The 17,764-nt window shown below is 38.7% G+C and overlaps 1 protein-coding gene across 1 annotated transcript; it reads left to right on the forward strand.

Annotated features, from left to right (window-relative positions):
* Positions 1 to 572: 572 nt before the first annotated feature.
* Positions 573 to 12,882, forward strand: LOC306847850 (taste receptor type 1 member 1-like; the record flags this gene model as incomplete). Its single annotated transcript, XM_079382038.1, has 6 exons — positions 573 to 754; positions 891 to 1,188; positions 1,301 to 2,044; positions 2,266 to 2,478; positions 11,437 to 11,557; positions 11,948 to 12,882. The coding sequence occupies 6 exons, from the start codon at positions 573 to 575 to the stop codon at positions 12,880 to 12,882; spliced, it is 2,493 nt and encodes an 830-aa protein (XP_079238164.1).
* Positions 12,883 to 17,764: the final 4,882 nt, after the last annotated feature.

Below are 17,764 nucleotides of genomic sequence, written 5' to 3' on the forward strand. Positions count from 1 at the left end.
TTGCTGTTATTTCCCTAGTCCATTTGGAATCTATGAATTTTCTATTGATTAGTTTTGAGCCTCTGGGGAGAGCATTAACAGTTTTGAATACTCAAAAAAAAATTAAAAAATATCACTGCATTCACCTCAACAGATGCTGCACAAAATCTAATGTACTATATATATATATATATATATATATATATACACACACACACATCACAAAGTCATCACAGTTAATTTGTTTAACTATCTCTAAACCTGAAAACCGTTGTGATTCTAATCCAACTGTAAAAACCCTGCTGATAGTTCAGAAGGTTAAAGTTGGTTTCACAAGTTTGATTTATAAATTCAAACATTTGTACAATTTATTTATGAGGAGACATTTGGGGTGTAATGCTCTATTTAAAAATGATTGACATGCTTTATGAGTTAAATATGGAAATGGTCATTTGAATCAGTGAATACAATGGTTTAAGCAAATCGAAATGTGTTTTAAGAAAATTAAGTCTTGAATATGAGCCTGACATTTTTCTAATGATTAGCCACTACACAACACAGTCTGTTTCACAACCAACGGTCTCTATTTAACCATGCTTCTCAGTAGCATTTACATTTTGCTTGTGGGCTTTACTACTTGTTTCTTTTTCAAAATTTCTCGGTCAACATCAGACTTCAGCTTGGAGGGAGATTACTTATTGGGTGGTCTTTTCCCTTTACATGAAATTGAACATGAAACAACCGTATTTTCTGCAGAGACCACCGAATGTTTCAGGTGAGCAAGGACTTTTGACCAGTCTAGGGTTATCAATGCACAGTATTTTAAATTAAAGCAGCATTTTATCAAATTTCTCATTACTAAACTGAATATTCAACTACATGCTATAAACTTCCTCACTGATGTTTTCAAGGCACATTTCCTCAAAATCTGGATATAACATGATGCAAGTAATGAAGTTTGCTGTTGAGGAGATTAATAATTCCACAACTCTTCTGCCCAATGTTTCTCTGGGATATGACATTTTTGACTATTGTTCTAATACAAAGAATTTCAATTCAGCCTTAAGTTTCATCTCAAAGCATGGCTCAATAAAACCTAAAGAAAAACTCAACAACTATCAGCCTAAAGTGATTGCTTTAACAGGACCATATGGAAGCACAAGAACTGTGACTATTGCACCACTGTTCACTATGGACCTCATACCAATGGTAAATTGTTTCTTTTTATACAGTACACACAATAAAATACTTCCACACTTCCTACCTTTTGTTCAGGACTACCAAGTTACTACATATATAAATGTCTTCTTCTCTTTCAAAGGTGAATTACGGCGCTTCTACCTCTGCATTAAGCAATAAACTTCAGTATCCTTCTTTTGTAAGAACAATGCCTAGCAACAAAGACCTGATAGAGATGATTATTCAGATCATACGGTGGTTTGGATGGAACTGGGTTGCCTTTATTGGTAGCCAAGATGATTACAGTTCAGATGGACTAAAACTGTTTAACAAGTATATAAGAAATACTGGCATTTGTTTGGCCTATCAAGAGGGTCTAAGTCTAAATGCAAACTACAGTCTAACACTTAAAAAGATTGATAAGCTCAACATCAATGTTATTGTCGTTTTTGCTTTGCCACAATACGCAAGCAAATTCATCAAAGCAGCTATATCTAACAACATCCAAGAAAAAGTATGGATTGCAAGTAATGCATGGGCTATGAATCAACAGCTTCCAAGAGAGCCAGGAATTGCAAAAATTGGCACAATCATTGGCATTGCAGAGAGACTGTTGTCATTGCCCGGATTTAATGAATTTGTCTATAAAACCAGAGGAATAACTGATGTTGGCCATTATGATTCTGAGGGTGCAATCAAGAGTAAGACATGTAATCAAGTTTGTGATTACTGCACACTGTTGAGCGCAGAGGAGATTATAAATGAAAATCCCACACTCTCCTTTTCCATCTATGCTGCCATATATACCATAGCTCATGCGTTACATAAAGTTCTGCAGTGTGACGTGATTGAATGCAACAAAAATATAATGGTCAAGCCATACATGGTAAGTGAATCCATGACAAGTTGAATCAGTATTATTATACATTATATTGTATCATCATTTACATTAATTATTATGCAATAATTTAATAATTGAGCAAAACAGAAGTAATACTAAGTTTATTAATGTTATAGTAATGTAATACTAATATAATATAACATTGATAATATAGTTATATGACATACGTTATTTGTCTTTCTATTTCTTTACACACCTCGCAACAGCTTCTGGAGGAGATAAAGAAGTTGGATTTTCCACTCAGTGGCCGTCAGGTGAAATACGATAAAAATTATGATCCAGCTATCAGTTATTCAGTTGTGCTCTGGCGCACTGATGTGAATCCTCCACAGTTTGAGATGGTGGGCACATATGAGAAGCATACAGAAATTACTTTTACCATCGACAACTCTCTTCTTCCCTGGCATAATAATGGTTCAGTAAGTTTTTGTTTTTTTAGCCTTTATCTAAACATTTATCTTTGTAGATTACAGTTTTCTCAATCAATTTTACACATTTTGCCAAATGAAAGTTAACTAACAGACTTCTACTTTAGCAAAACAATTCAATTTATCATCATGATGAATGAGAAATGATGTTTGCTGTTGAGGAGATTAAAGGGGTCAATGAATTTTTTATTATTTTGTACTGTTCTCTGTGGTCCACTTATAACATTATCATGATTTGTAAATCAAAAAACATCATAATTTAGAAGTAATAGGCTACACTGTAAAAAATGATCGTGATTTTAACGGTAAAAAAACTGTCAAAATGCTACGGTAAAAACCTGTTACATGGTTAACGGAAAGTTCCTGTAAAATTTACAGGGAAAAACCGTAAACTGACGTTCCCAGAATTCCCTGCGTTCCATTTCAAATTCTGTTTGAATTTGACGTTTTTTCTTTGAAATAACTATGTTTCTTCTTAGTTGTTTCTTATCAGTTATGTTTATTAGGGTTGTATGTTACATCTAATGTTGTTAAATTAATGTTTATAGCATATTTCAGTTTAATGAGTCTCACTATGATGGTGTTTAGTGCTTGTGTGAATGACATTGTGCACCTTCTGTATATTCTATTGTTTAAAAGTTGCTTGTGATGGGCTTTGGCTCATCATGTGATATTCTCATCATCACCTGCATTTGGTGGTTATCAGTGTATTTCAAAGGAACAAAACAGATTTCAGTACTTTAATAGGTTGGTATATGAAGATTATATCAGTTAAAGAAATTACGGTATTTAACTGTAAATTTAAGTTAAAACTGTAAAACCTAAAACATTGCTACCGTATTTTTAACGGTAGAATTCTGGTAACCACAGCTGCCAGTTTTTTACCGTAAATTTTACGGAATTTTTTTACAGTGTATTTTCTGTCCTATTTTGACCCCCCTCAATTGGAACGCTCCATTTAAATAGGCGTGGTGGATTGTAGACTCATTGGATTGTAGAAAGAAAACCCACTGTATGACTGGCTAACAGTTTTATATGTTTGACAGCCTACATCCATGTCACAATTTGCCCTCAACATGCATCTTAACATGCATCGTTTTATGTAATCAAGGAGGCGTGTTTAGATGTCTGTCCATCAATCACAAGAGCTAAACTGCTATTAAGTAAAGATAGGACTTTTAGGCATTTATGCTGTCCAGATATGGTGTCCAAATGCGATTAAAAGTATCAGTAGTAGGGTGAATAAAACATGTTAGAAGTTCCAGACGATTAGTCTCTCTATTAACTGAATGCCATCCTTTTATAGAAGGTGGTTTGTTGCTGATCCACGACATTAGAAAATTCTTCCTGGAAGCAAAAGTTAACAGGGAAAAAAGATGTTTTTTATGCTTATTATTAATAAGCTTACAGGGAAAACCCAGGAGAAGAGACAAAGGGCCAGGATCCAATGCCAGACCTTAGATGCTATTTAATTGAGCAACAATTCTGGACCAGTAGGTCTGGATCACATGATAATCCCATACACAATGAATATAATCTCCTATGTTGGATTTACATTTAGGGCAGAGCGGTGAGTGATCTGAATTGTTCTCCCATTCCTCCTTCGGGGTGTCCACTCCAAGCTCCCGTCCCAAGTTAATCTGAGGTGTGAGGTATTAACTTTACCATAAGAGCACATAGCTTTGTAGAAAAAGGAAATCAACTTTTGCGGAGGAGGGTTTAGAAGGATCTTCTCAATTACTGAAAATGAATATTTGGATGTAAGTGTAGTATTTTTGAATATATAATATTTTTGAATATCCCTAATTTGCAAAAATCGAAAAAAAAATGTTGCCTAGGTAAATTATACTGTGACATCAAAGGACAGTAGTGATCCCTCCTCAAAAACATCACCCATCCTACATATATCATAAACAGGCCAAAGGTTATAACCAGGGGCCATAGTACTTGGCAAGAACTCTGGGTTGTTCAGAATTGGCAAAAGGGGAGAGGTTGTGTCAATCCTATCTTCCAATCTTTGAATAGTGTGCCATGCCTTGAGAGTATTACGCACTAAAGGACTATCACTCAGAGCTCTCCTCAGCTTAGAATTACGTACAAATAATACGTTTTTAAAAGGTATTTGGACTGTGAAGATACGAGATCAAGCCAAACTGATTTAGGGTCTTCGTTAAGCCATTCGACAATGAATCGAAGCTGGCAAGTCAACTGATATAGTCTAAAATTTGGGAGATCCAAGCCTCCCTTTGCACCAGGGAGCTGGAGTTTCGATAATTTCAACCTGGGTTTTCTTATGCTTCAGATAAATTAACTTAACCACCCGTTCAACTCTTTTATGACCTTACTTGACAGTAAAATAGGAATCATTTGCATTGCATACAGTTAATAAGGCAGGACATTCATTTATCAAGGCAAGCCGCCCTAGCCAAGACAGAAGGAGAGTCTTTTGCATCCACATATGTAACAAATTTCATATCCGTTTAATAACTCATTTACCCCTCGCTGGTGAAATGCTGATGTTGTGTGATGTTTGCTGCAGAGAGGCATGTTAAGCTTGAGGTGTGAGGCCACTGGCCCTGCCCGACTCATTAGCCCTGGCAGCTTGTGAGGCCCTGAAAGCCAGAGCATGGTCACTTAATAGGCAACGCTCAGGGGCACATTAATGCATGGGCTTCTAGGGGCTGAAGCCCAGGGGCCTACACTGGAAAGGGGGCCCACTGGCTGCAAGGAAATTATATTTTTCAAATAATTTTTTAAATGGGAGTTTGCAGCAGTGACAACAGCATTCTGTAAACAAACTCACACACTCATTTTCAGCTACGCCCTGGTTGTAGTAGCCTATATAGTGAATGGTTCAGTTTAGGTTCCCCCTACACAGTATGTGTAGTTGGTATGTTCCACGTGTTCCAACGATATACTGTACATCGGTGCACAAGAGAGTGTCTTTATGTTAACGTGCAGATTAACAAGAGAAACAACACTGCTGTGTGAAAGGAACTGGACCGGACAACTTTCTGTAACATCATACAGTGCGAGTTCAGTATTTTGCGTGTATGTAATCTGTGTCAGTTGAAGGTTTTAGATTAAGGTGCTGTTTCAAAGTCTCAATTTTAAATCCAGGGATGGAAAAATAGGAATCGTCCTATTGCATAAATGTGATCATTTTAGCTCCGTTACTGTAAAGCTTGCAACACCTTCCATAGTCCTTCCACATGTTCTTCAAAAGTTTTTGCATAGAGTAGGAGGACTATGACTTCACAATCCAACCTCTGGCCAAGATGTCTTAGATGTACTCTCTCACTTCTTTATGCAGTGGCTTGGGAACTGAAGAATATGCTCTCTGTAGAGGAATTTTGTCAATCAAGTTGATGGACATCAGCAAACTTGGGACACAACCCACATCATCGTCATTGCGTGCAAATGCCCTAGACTGCTCGTACAACATTCTTTTTGCTGTCCATTTTTGCTCCTTAGTCAAGTGACTCAGTCGGGTCCCAATGCTTTGTCACTTTAATCCTGTTGCTGTCAGCTCCTTCTTGTCTCTCTGCATTGCTAACTTCCACAGGAACTGGTTCTGTTATTTGGTCTGTCCACAATTTTCTTAATGGACTGTATACTCCCAATTGTCGTTCGTCGTGGTAAGGTAATGTCATGGTTGGTATGGTTTCTCCTATTGGAATGCTAATGTATGGCCTTTGTCTCCTATAGACTTCAAGCAGTCTATCTCCAAGGTCAAGTCGCTCAAGCTGTGGGTTGTCTACATTAGACTTGAACAAGATGGCAGGATCTGACAAGTCCAAATCTACAGGTATTGAACATTTGACATGTGTCAGTCGACCCGAAGGAATAACAACATCCTGATATCCAACTTTGACAATGGCCTCAGTATCATAGGATGGCTTTTGTGTCTGTATAAAGTTTATTATCACTTCAGCCTGATCATCTTCAATTTCCATGGCTCCCCTTAGCAGTGTAGTGATTGTTGCAAGAACACTTGCACCACTCGTCTGTCTTTTGACCAACTGTTCAATGACATTAAATCCCAAGAGAGGTCACTCAAGAGGTTGCCATTTTACCCACCAGGAAAGGAACTTGAATAGCTTGCTGTGGAGCACTGTTGCCAGGGAGGTCGCCTCAACCCATCCATCGAATGGTAAGACATCTCCATTAATGGCCAAGACATGAAGAGGTTTGGACACCATCACTTCACTCAGAGGTCGTAAGTGCTGATCAGGTAAATATGTTCTTTTCCAGGCTTGATCAATGATACTGACCTGAGCACCTGTATCAAGTAGAGCAGTTACAGCATAACCATTGATGTTACACTTCAACAAGCATTTACTTCCAGTTAGCTCTGCTACTCTGTTCTGTTTAGAGTTTGTCCTTCTAGACACAGAAGAGCAGGCTGCAATGTTTGCATTGGTTCTCTGGAGACCAGGGATGTGCATCTCATGACTCAGGCCAATACGATACAAATATCAATGCATAGCCAACGATATGATGCATTAAAGATACATATGAAGCAGCTTCCAATGCGATGCAATATGATTCACCCCTTTTTAAGATGCAGTGCGATCCGATTTCTATTTGATTCGATTCAACACAAAGCGATTCAATGTAATACGATGCAATGGAGAAAATATGATCACTTTTAATGCCTCGAGGCCTGTTTCATAAAACAAATTAACCAGATAAGCCAGGCTTATTTCAGTTAGTCTGACTCATTGTCAAATGATTTGGTTCCATAAAGCAAATTTAACATAGGCCTAGATCAAGCTTAGTCACTGTGGCAACATATTCTGGGAAACTAACCTGGTCTAAAGCAGGCTAACTGTCAGGCTAAGCTGAGTTCCTCTAACACTGAACAATAGGAACACAATGATACCACTGTCTCACATACTATTATTTGACTCTTTTTTTTTTTTACAGCTTAGCCATGCAGCCTTTCTGTCTGGTTTTATGACAGCTGTACCTTTATAGTTTGCAGAAGATAGCAGAACATCACAATCTAAAATTGCTCTTTAAATCATTAATATAACTAAATTAAAAGTTAAAATCACTGAAATAAAAATTTAAATAAATTATAAAGAAAATGACTATTTTAACTCCTATAAGAAACACACATTAACTCATTTGAGCTTTGTAATTTACTGTACTAGTTTACATTTGATTTACCTATTACAATAGTCCCTTTACAGTTCCTGATATCATAAAAATACACTTATGTAGACTTAAAATTCTACAAAAGACACATTTGATGTCCAACAACAAATATTTTAATGAAATGTATATTTTACTAAGAATTATTTGCGCTCCTATTCTATTGCACGCCATCTGTTTAGCACGCAGAAGCGCTCGTTGCTCTCGCGTATGCCTCGCCCACTCCTGACAGCAAATAGATATGTTTGCATGACTTTCTAACATTTACTGGTGAAAAATATGCCTGTGACATGTCAGCTATGCACTGAAGAATACACGTCTCAAATGCATTAAACAGCACAGATATATTCGCTGTTTGCCATGGTGGATCGGTCTGATCCATGATCGACATGCTTCGAGTGTACACAAATTAGTGAGATTGTGTGAATTTAATTTGTTGCTTTATGATTTGTTAGGTTATTTCAAGTCAGGTTTTGGACTTTAATCCCTGTTTTTCCTCGGGTCTCCATGGTGTTGTGATATGTCATATTCACACGCAGCGGTGATGAGAGAACACGCTTGAGACACAGTTTAGAGCGGAGAAATCAATCTACATATATTGCTCACAGATTATTGGTCACTTTCGAAATAATAAAAGTATAGCGCATCCACTAGTAGGCCTACTTAATTATATATAAATCGGTTTTTACAGATGCAGATATGGTAGAAATAATGCACATTATCTCACATAAGTGAGTACGCCATCAAATTTTTGCCAATATTTTATTATATCTTTTCATGTGACAACACTGAAGAAATTACACTTTGCTACAATGTAGTGAGTGTACAGCTTGTATAACAGTGTAAATTTGCTGTCCCCTCAAAATAACTCAACACACAGCCATTAATGTCTAAACCGTTGGCCACAAAAGTGAGTACACCCCTAAGTGAAAATGTCCAAATTGGGCCCAATTAGCCATTTTCTCTCCCCGGTGCCATGAGACTCGTTAGTGTTACAAGGTCTCAGGTGTGAATGGGGAGCAGGTGTGTTAAAATTTGTGTTATCACTCTCACTCTCTCATACTGGTCACTAGAAGTTCAACATGGCACCTCATGGCCAAGAACTCTCTGAGGATCTGAAATAAAAAAATGTTGCTCTACATAAAGATGGCGTAGGCTATAAGAAGATTGCCAAGACCCTGAAACTGAACTGCAGCACGGTGGCCAAGAACATACAGCAGTTTAACAGGACAGGTTCCACTCAGAACAGGCCTCTCTATGGTCGACCAAATAAGTTGAGTGCACATGCTCAGCATCACATCCAGAGGTTGTGTTTGGGAAATAGACATATGAGTGCTGCCAGCATTGCTGCAGAGGTTGAAGGGGTGGGGGATCAGCCTGTCAGTGCTCAGACCATACGCCGCACACTGCATCAAATTGGTCTGCATGGCTGTCATCCCAGAAGGAAGCCTCTTCTAAAGATGATGCACAAGAAAGCCCGCAAACAGTTTGCTTGAGACAAGCAGACTAAGGACATGGATTACAGGAACCATGTCCTGTGGTCCGATGAGACCAAGATAAACTTATTTGGTTCGGATGGTGTCAATCGTGTGTGGCGGCAACCAGGTGAGGGGTACAAAGACAAGTGTGTCTTGCCTACAGTCAAGCATGCTGGTGGGAGTGTCATGGTCTGGGGCTGCATTAGTGCTGCCGGAACTGGGGAACTACAGTTCATTGAGGGAAACATGAATGCCAACATGTACTGTGACACACTGAAGCAGAGACTGGGCCACAGGGCAGTATTCCAGCATGATAACGACCCCAAACGCACCTCCAAAATGACCACTGCCTTGCTAAAGAAGCTGAGGGTAAAGGTCATGGACTGGCCAAGCATGTCTCCAGACCTAAACCCTATTGAGCATCTGTGGGGTATCCTCAAACAGAAGGTGGAGGAGCGCAAGGTCTCTAACATCCACCAGCTCCGTGATGTCGGCATGGAGGAGTGGAAGAGGACTCCAGTGGCAACCTGTGAAGCTCTGGTGAACTCCATGCCCGAGAGGGTTAAGGCAGTGCTGGAAAATAATGATGGCCACACAAAATATTGACACCTTGGGCCCAATTTGGACATTTTGGACATCCAAGTGGATGCTGCACACTGGTGGTGGTTGAGGAGAGACCCCCACATGATTGTAAAGCGCTTTGGGTGTACGGCAATACACAATAAATGCACTATATAAATGCATCATTCATTCATTCATTCATTCATTCATTTTCACTTAGGGGTGTACTCACTTTTGTGGCCAGCGGTTTAGACATTAATGGCTGTGTGTTGAGTTATTTTGAGGGGACAGCAAATTTACACTGTTATACAAGCTGTACACTCACTACTTTACACTGTGTCATTTCTTCAGTGTTGTCACATGAAAAGATATAATAAAATATTTACAAAAATGTGAGGGGTGTACTCACTTCTGTGAGATACTGTAAATGACAACTTGTAGCCGATGAACAGTTTTTAAACTGATGCATCGCATCGTTAACTTTTTATGGCGATGCACAGAGTAAATCGGGGACTCTTCCCATCCCTACTGGAGACCTTCCTCCAGTTGATGATCTCAGCTTAACAGGCTGGTACGTATTCCTTGTGCCCCTCGTCCTTTTGCCACATCCAATGGCCCTGTGTCCTTCTTCTCCACAGATAAAACAATGGTTGAATGAGCTGTTACTCTCCTCTATACACCTTCGACACCCGTATGACCCTTCTCTTCTCACTGGTGTTGGTCTATGTACAAAATGTTTACCTGCTCCCATCTGTGAAGAGCAGTGACTTTAGCTTGTTTCAAAGTATCAATTGTACTTTTTAAAGTTTCTGCTTGAGCGCTTAGTTCTTGTATGGTCTTGTCTTGCTCTTTTTCTGCATTTTGGAGTCTGTTTCACTCTTGTTGAACCCTGAGTTAATTTGTGCACTATGAGCTTGAGTCTGTCTTCCCTGTATGGCTTGGCCTAATCTTCGTTGGTGTTCACTTTCCTCACTTGAAATCTTTGTCACTTGTTTCAGCAGTGCTTCATCAGTTACTGTGTGATCTGTGAGCAATGGTTTCAGTTCACTTCTGATGTCACTGTACTTGGGAAGGAAACCTTGGTGAATGGTACACAGGAACACATTCTGTTTGTGTTTCATATTCACACAACTGTTTGTGGCTCATATTCAGTGTTAGTGTTTCTCTGCTTGAAAGCGAAAATTACTGTTTGCTTCAGTCCAATTACACGATATAGAAACTGTTGTGGAGTTCCATGCTTCCATTGTCTTGTTCTCATTAATTCCTGGAAAATCTTACTACTGCTTCTCTCACTTAAATGTGACTGCAAGAAATTTTTCAGCTCTGGCACAGTCAGATTGTCTTTATTGATTCGCATTTCTTTGAACTGTCCCGGTTTAACTATCCGCAGGACAGCCTGAATGATTTCACTCTGAGTAATTCATTTTAATGCCTTCATCAATTTATTTACATAGGTTATTGTAGTCGATGTCAATGTATTTTGCCAAGTCTTTGAAATTTGCTTGTAAGACCACTTTATATTATTGATTGCGATCAGGATAATGAAGAGACTTTCAACCAGTATTGACAAAAATGTTTCTGGAAAAAATAACCTGCCACAACTTTTTTTTTTGTTTTGAAAGAAAGAGCTAAGAAATTGTGTGCATTTATGTCATTTGTATTGCGTTCACAGATCTTAGTTTGGCGAAATGTGTAAAATTGATTGAAATGAATGGTAACATTAATAACACATTTTCCCATTCTTTTAAAGGTTCCTTTCTCAAACTGCTCTGTTGAGTGTAAGGCAGGTTATTCAAGGCAACATGAAGGTTTTCATAGTTGCTGTTTTTCGTGTGAAAAATGTCCACCTAACAGCTATGTGAATTTTTCTCGTGAGTACCTTAAGCAGCAGACAATGACAACTTGGAATTTAAAGGGATAGTTCACCCAAAAATGGAAATTATTATGAAGAATGTTAGTAAGCAAATAATTCCAGTTCCTAATTTTTTTTTATTTTATTTTTATCCATACAATGAAATTCTGTGAAAACTGGTAACCAAATACCAGCATTCTTCAAAATATCTTCTTTTATGTTCCTCAGAAGAAGTCATACAGGCTTGGAATGACATGAGGATAAGTAAATGATGACATTTTCATTTTTGATTAGGACTATCCCTTTAAGCTTTTTCATTTCATTCTACAACACTTTACTGGAGTATTACAATTGTCACAATGTTACAATTACTGCAATACTGCAACTAAACATTCATATTGTTTTCCAGAGGACCCCTATACCTGTTTTCCATGTGCAGAGAGTGAATGGTCTGAAGAGGGCAGCACGACATGTAAGACACGTTCTGTTGTCTATCCTCAGTTCACAGAAATCCCCTCCATCATCGTTATGGTTTCTGCAACATGCATAATTATTCTCCTTATTGCCACATTTTGCCTTTTTGCCTATAATTACAATACACCATTGGTAAAGTCTGCTGGTGGCAGCATGTGTTTCCTCATGTTGACCAGTTTGATTTTGTCTAGCATAAGTGTGTTCTTTTTCTTTGGCAAACCCACATTTGTATTTTGCCTTCTGAGAAATGCCATATTTGTATTTTTCTTCACTGTCTGTATTTCCTGTTTGACTGTCCGTTCCTTTCAAATTGTTTGTGTTTTTAAAATGGCTACTCAGTTCCCTAAAGTGCACAGCCTTTGGGTAAAACACAATGGCCAGTGGCTCTTCATTGCATTTGCTACTTTCATTCATTTAATTTCTTGTGTGATATGGATGACTGTCAATCCTGTCAAGCTCATCGCTGACTCATGGACTTTTAAAGACCAAATTATGCTCATCTGTGAAATGGGGAACACTATAACCTTTACCATAGTCGTGTTTTTAAGTTGGTTTCTTGGTTTCCTGTGTCTCTTGTTTTCTTACATGGGAAGAGATCTGCCGAAAAATTACAATGAAGCCAAATCAATAACATTCAGTCTCATTCTGTACTATCTGACCTGGATTGCATATTTCACAGCATACCTCATTATCAAAAGCAAATACATGGTAATTTTTAATGCAATGGCCCAGATATCCAGTATAAATGGAATTCTCTTCACTTATTTCATACCAAAATCTTACATAATAATATTTCAGCCGCAAAAAAACACTCTTGCGTACTTTCAAACATCTATTCAGAATTACACCCAAACCATTAGTAGGTCTTAGACATTAGTCCTTGTGTATAGAAAGTTAACTCTTAAACTGTGTTTAGATCTATTACGTTACCACGGTCTAAAAGAAACACAAGTAGAGAAAACATGTAGGCAAACTAGAGAATAGAGATCCATTCTAGGCTCATTTTCCAGCTCCCCAAGGGTTAAACAGTTGAGTTTTACCATTTTCAAATCCATTCAGCCGATCTCCGGGTCTGGCGTTAGCACTTTTAGCTTAGCTTAGCATAGATCATTGAATCTGATTAGACCGTTACCATCTCTCTCAAAAATGACCAGAGTTGATATTTTTCCTATTTAAAACTTGACTCTTTGTCGGTAGCCTAGTGTGATTTATGCTGTGATACTAAATCAATGATTTATGCTAAGCTGAGCTAAAAGTGCTACCGCCAGACCCGGAGATCGGCTGAATGGATTCGAAAACGGTACAACTCAACTGTTTAACTCTTGGGGAGTTGGAAAATGAGCCTATTTTCAATAATAGTGGCGTGTTCCTTAAGAGACTCTGTGATTTTTTAGATTTATACTTCTAATGTAATGTAAATACAAAGGCTTCTTTTTTAAACTTTTAATAAAGAACATTTTCAAACTTCAATAATTAGTCCACACAGTCCATAGATTTGTGAGGTGTGGATCATCTATCTTGTACAGTGCATGCAAAATTATTATGCAAGTTGATATTCTTGTCATTTTTTTCCAAGCACATTTTACCAATTACAAACCACATCAATCTTAATAACAACTACTGTATTAATTTTGTATTTAGTCTATATAATATAAGTGATATATAATTGTTAATGTTACATCAAGTCTGGGAAGCCTGAGTGGGTAAACTGAATGTACAACACAGGCCATACATATACTGGCTGCAGTCTTCGGCAGTGTTTAATTGATTCTTACTGTTTTCTTTGAGTTCAGTGAATACAACTTTCACATATTTAACTTTACCTAACAATTATTTATTCCTTTGTAAATCAGCACATTTCTAGAAAGACAGTTACAACTCAATAAAGGCCTTTCATTTGTGTCTTAAGTTCTGTAACACATTACTATCAATCACAACACTTTCACATTTTAAAGTTTATTCAATCAAATATCCTGTATTTCACAACACCATAATATTCACGAAACAATATTTTTTTTTTCTAATTTAACAAACAACATTATAAACTCTTTCAAATCCATGAACTCTTTTAACATGTATATTTTGTCACATTTCACTTTGCATTTAAATATTTGTCCCTTTTATGTCTGATATATTCTGACTCGTTATTACAAAATACAATCCCGATTCCAAAAAAGTTGGGACACTGTACAAATTACGAATAAAAAAGGAATGCAATAATTTACAAATCTCATAAACTTATATTTTATTCACAATAGAATATAGATAACATATCAAATGTTGAAAGTGAGACATTTTGAAATGTCATGCCAAATATTGGCTCATTTTGGATTTCATGAGAGCTACACATTCCAAAAAAGTTGGGACAGGTAGCAAACGTACATATAAGGAACAGCTGGAGGACCAGTTTGCAACTTATTAGGTCAATTGGCAACATGATTGGGTATAAAAAGAGCCTCTCAGAGTGGCAGTGTCTCTCAGAAGTCAAGATGGCAAGAGGATCACCAATTCCCCCAATGCTGCGGCGAAAAATAGTGGAGCAATATCAGAAAGGAGTTTCTCAGAGAAAAATTGCAAAGAGTTTGAAGTTATCATCATCTACAGTGCATAATATCATCCAAAGATTCAGAGAATCTGTAACAATCTCTGTGTGTAAGGGTCAAGGCTGGAAAACCATACTGGATGCCCGTGATCTTTGGGCCCTTAGACGGCACTGCATCACATACAGGAATGCTACTGTAATGGAAATCACAACATGGGCTCAGGAATACTTCCAGAAAACATTGTCGGTGAACACAATCGACCGTGCCATTCGCCGTTGCTAAAACTCTATAGGTCAAAAAAGAAGCCATATCTAAACATGATCCAGAAGCGCAGGTGTTTTCTCTGGGCCAAGGCTTATTTAAAATGGACTGTGGCAAAGTGGAAAAGTGTTCTGTGGTCAGACGAATCAAAATTTGAAGTTCTTTTTGGAAAATTGGGACGCCATGTCATCCGGACTAAAGAGGACAAGGACAACCCAAGTTGTTATCAGCACTCAGTTCAGAAGCCTGCATCTCTGATGGTATGGGGTTGCATGAGTGCGTGTGGCATGGGCAGCTTACACATCTGGAAAGGCACCATCAATGCTGAAAGGTATATCCAAGTTCTAGAACAACATATGCTCCCATCCAGACGTTGTCTCTTTCAGGGAAGACCTTGCATTTTCCAACATGACAATGCCAGACCACATACTGCATCAATTACAACATCATGGCTGCGTAGAAGGAGGATCCGGGTACTGAAATGGCCAGCCTGCAGTCCAGATCTTTCACCCATAGAAAACATTTGGCGCATCATAAAGAGGACGATGCGACAAAGAAGACCTATGACAGTTGAGCAACTAGAAGCCTGTATTAGACACGAATGGGACAACATTCCTATTCCTAAACTTGAGCAACTTGTCTCCTCAGTCCCCAGACGTTTGCAGACTGTTATAAAAAGAAGAGGGGATGCCACACAGTGGTAAACATGGCCTTGTTTTTCCTTAAAATTATACATTTTCTCAGTTTAAACATTTGATATGTCATCTATGTCGTATTCTGAATAAAATATTGAAATTTGAAACTTCCACATCATTGCATTCTGTTTTTATTCACAATTTGTACAGTGTCCCAACTTTTTTGGAATCGGGTTTGTAAGTTTTACTAAACCGTTTTACTAAACCGGTTTTTGAAAATTTTCTCACCTGTAGAATAATAAAAATTGATGACGTGAAACAATACTAGCCGCAGTTTTCAGCAATGTTTAACTGATTATGACTCACCCAGTGCAATACCTTGAATCGATAGTGGTCAATGCAAAGCTTATTTAATTAGCTCATTCTCAGGCGAATCGCTGCTTGTGTTGTTACATTTCCCCCCCTGAGCTGCTGGAGCATAAACTGAACCTCTGGTTTTCATTCTCTAGCAGGAGCACAGGAACCTCCTCCTTTATAATCACTGTGTAAATGCAGTCACACACCATGCAGCCACAACACACAGACACAAATACTGATGAATATGAACCTTTTCTTATACTATTTAGCCACATATGTGATGTGTGTGTGTGTCTTTTTTTAAATGATCAATTAAAATAAAATGCAGTCATGTATCACAATGTACATGAATTATATATCAGGCCTTTATAATACAAAAAGGCAAGCATATCTGTTTTTAGAAAATAAAAGTTCTGTGTGTTCATTCATTTATAAATCTAAATAGATTAGCACAGATATTGAAAGGCAACATTACCTTCACCTGATATTAGTTTTTACAGCAGCATATGGCAAGCCGTTTTGACTTTTATTCCTTCTCAGGATATGAATTCTTGATATCAACAATTCAATTTTGACTTCCGAGCACAGAGTGCGGGCGCTGGATCTGATGATCCATATGCGAGCCCCACGAGCGCAGCCACCACTTTGCCTCGGCAAAACGGGACCGACACCGCGTGGAGAGCTCGCTTTTCTTTACTGGGGCGACAGAGGCGGCGAAACCTCCTGAACGCTCGTCACATCAACCTCCTCAGAGGAAGGGAGACGAAGCGTCGAGCCCTCGTCTCCGGGGGAAGAGACCGCTTCTGCACCGAGAGACGGGGCGCCAGATCTGGTGGATGCGGGAGGAGATAGGGACATGCCCGTCTCACTCTCGCCAGCCAGATCAGCCTGCGAGCCCCAAGAGTGCAGCCGCCGCTCTGCCTCGGCAAAAACGGGACCAGCACCCAGGCAGACCACGCAACGATTGTGTGTGTGTCCCCACTTGTAATGTAGCGAGGGCAGGGACTAACACACAACCTGAAACGCGATCTGAAATCGCCCACTGTCTCAGCCTTAGATTTAGGCATCTCCTTATTTTTTTGGACAGACAACACTAAATAAGACTCACAAGACAAAAAATCAGACTGACAACACACAGAGAGCTTGCTGAATGACAGAAAGCTGACGCCGGCTCCGCCGCACGTGCTTATATACTTCCTGGTCGTGACGTCACCCCGCCCGTGACGCCTCGCCCATCCATTAGACTGGTTGTAGACAATATTCAGAGCGTCGGTCACGCTGATGGCGTTCCCATAGCGTCTTCGGACGCAGCTCGACGTTCCTGGAAGGGAACTCATACTTCCTGCATCTTTGAATCAGTGGTACAACCCTCCCCACTCTCCAAGAACTGTACTTATACAGAGTGAACAAAAGGGTTGGCAAAATCACTCTGGACCCCTCACACCCAGCACACTCCCTCTTTGAACTGTTGCCATCTGGTCGACACTACAGAGCACTGAGCACCAGAACGGCCAGACACAGGAACAGTTTCTTTCCTCAGGCAATCCATCTCATGAACACTTGGCAATAAAACGTGGACTACAAAACACTTTCATACATTTATTTATTATTTACATTTCAAATTTACACATAACATACCTGTACATACAAAATTGTCTGTTTTGTGTATTGTTTTTGATATTTTGTACATTTTTTGTATATTATTCTTTTTATTATCTGTGTCTTGTCTTGTCACTGCCATTCTGTCGCACTGTGGAGCTTCTGTCACTAAAACTAAAATTCCTCGTATGTGTAAACATACCTGGCAATAAAGCTCATTCCGATTCTGAAATTGAAGTAGACTGCTCAGATGCAGCTCTCTCAGTGAGGAGTTTGATCATTGTAGAGATGAAGTCAAACTTTCATAGCAGAGACCAGTTAGACTACAACCAGCAAGTCTATAACACATGATGAAAC

The sequence above is a fragment of the Barbus barbus genome, assembly GCF_936440315.1.
Source record: "Barbus barbus genome assembly, chromosome: 28".
Taxonomy (NCBI): domain Eukaryota; kingdom Metazoa; phylum Chordata; class Actinopteri; order Cypriniformes; family Cyprinidae; genus Barbus; species Barbus barbus.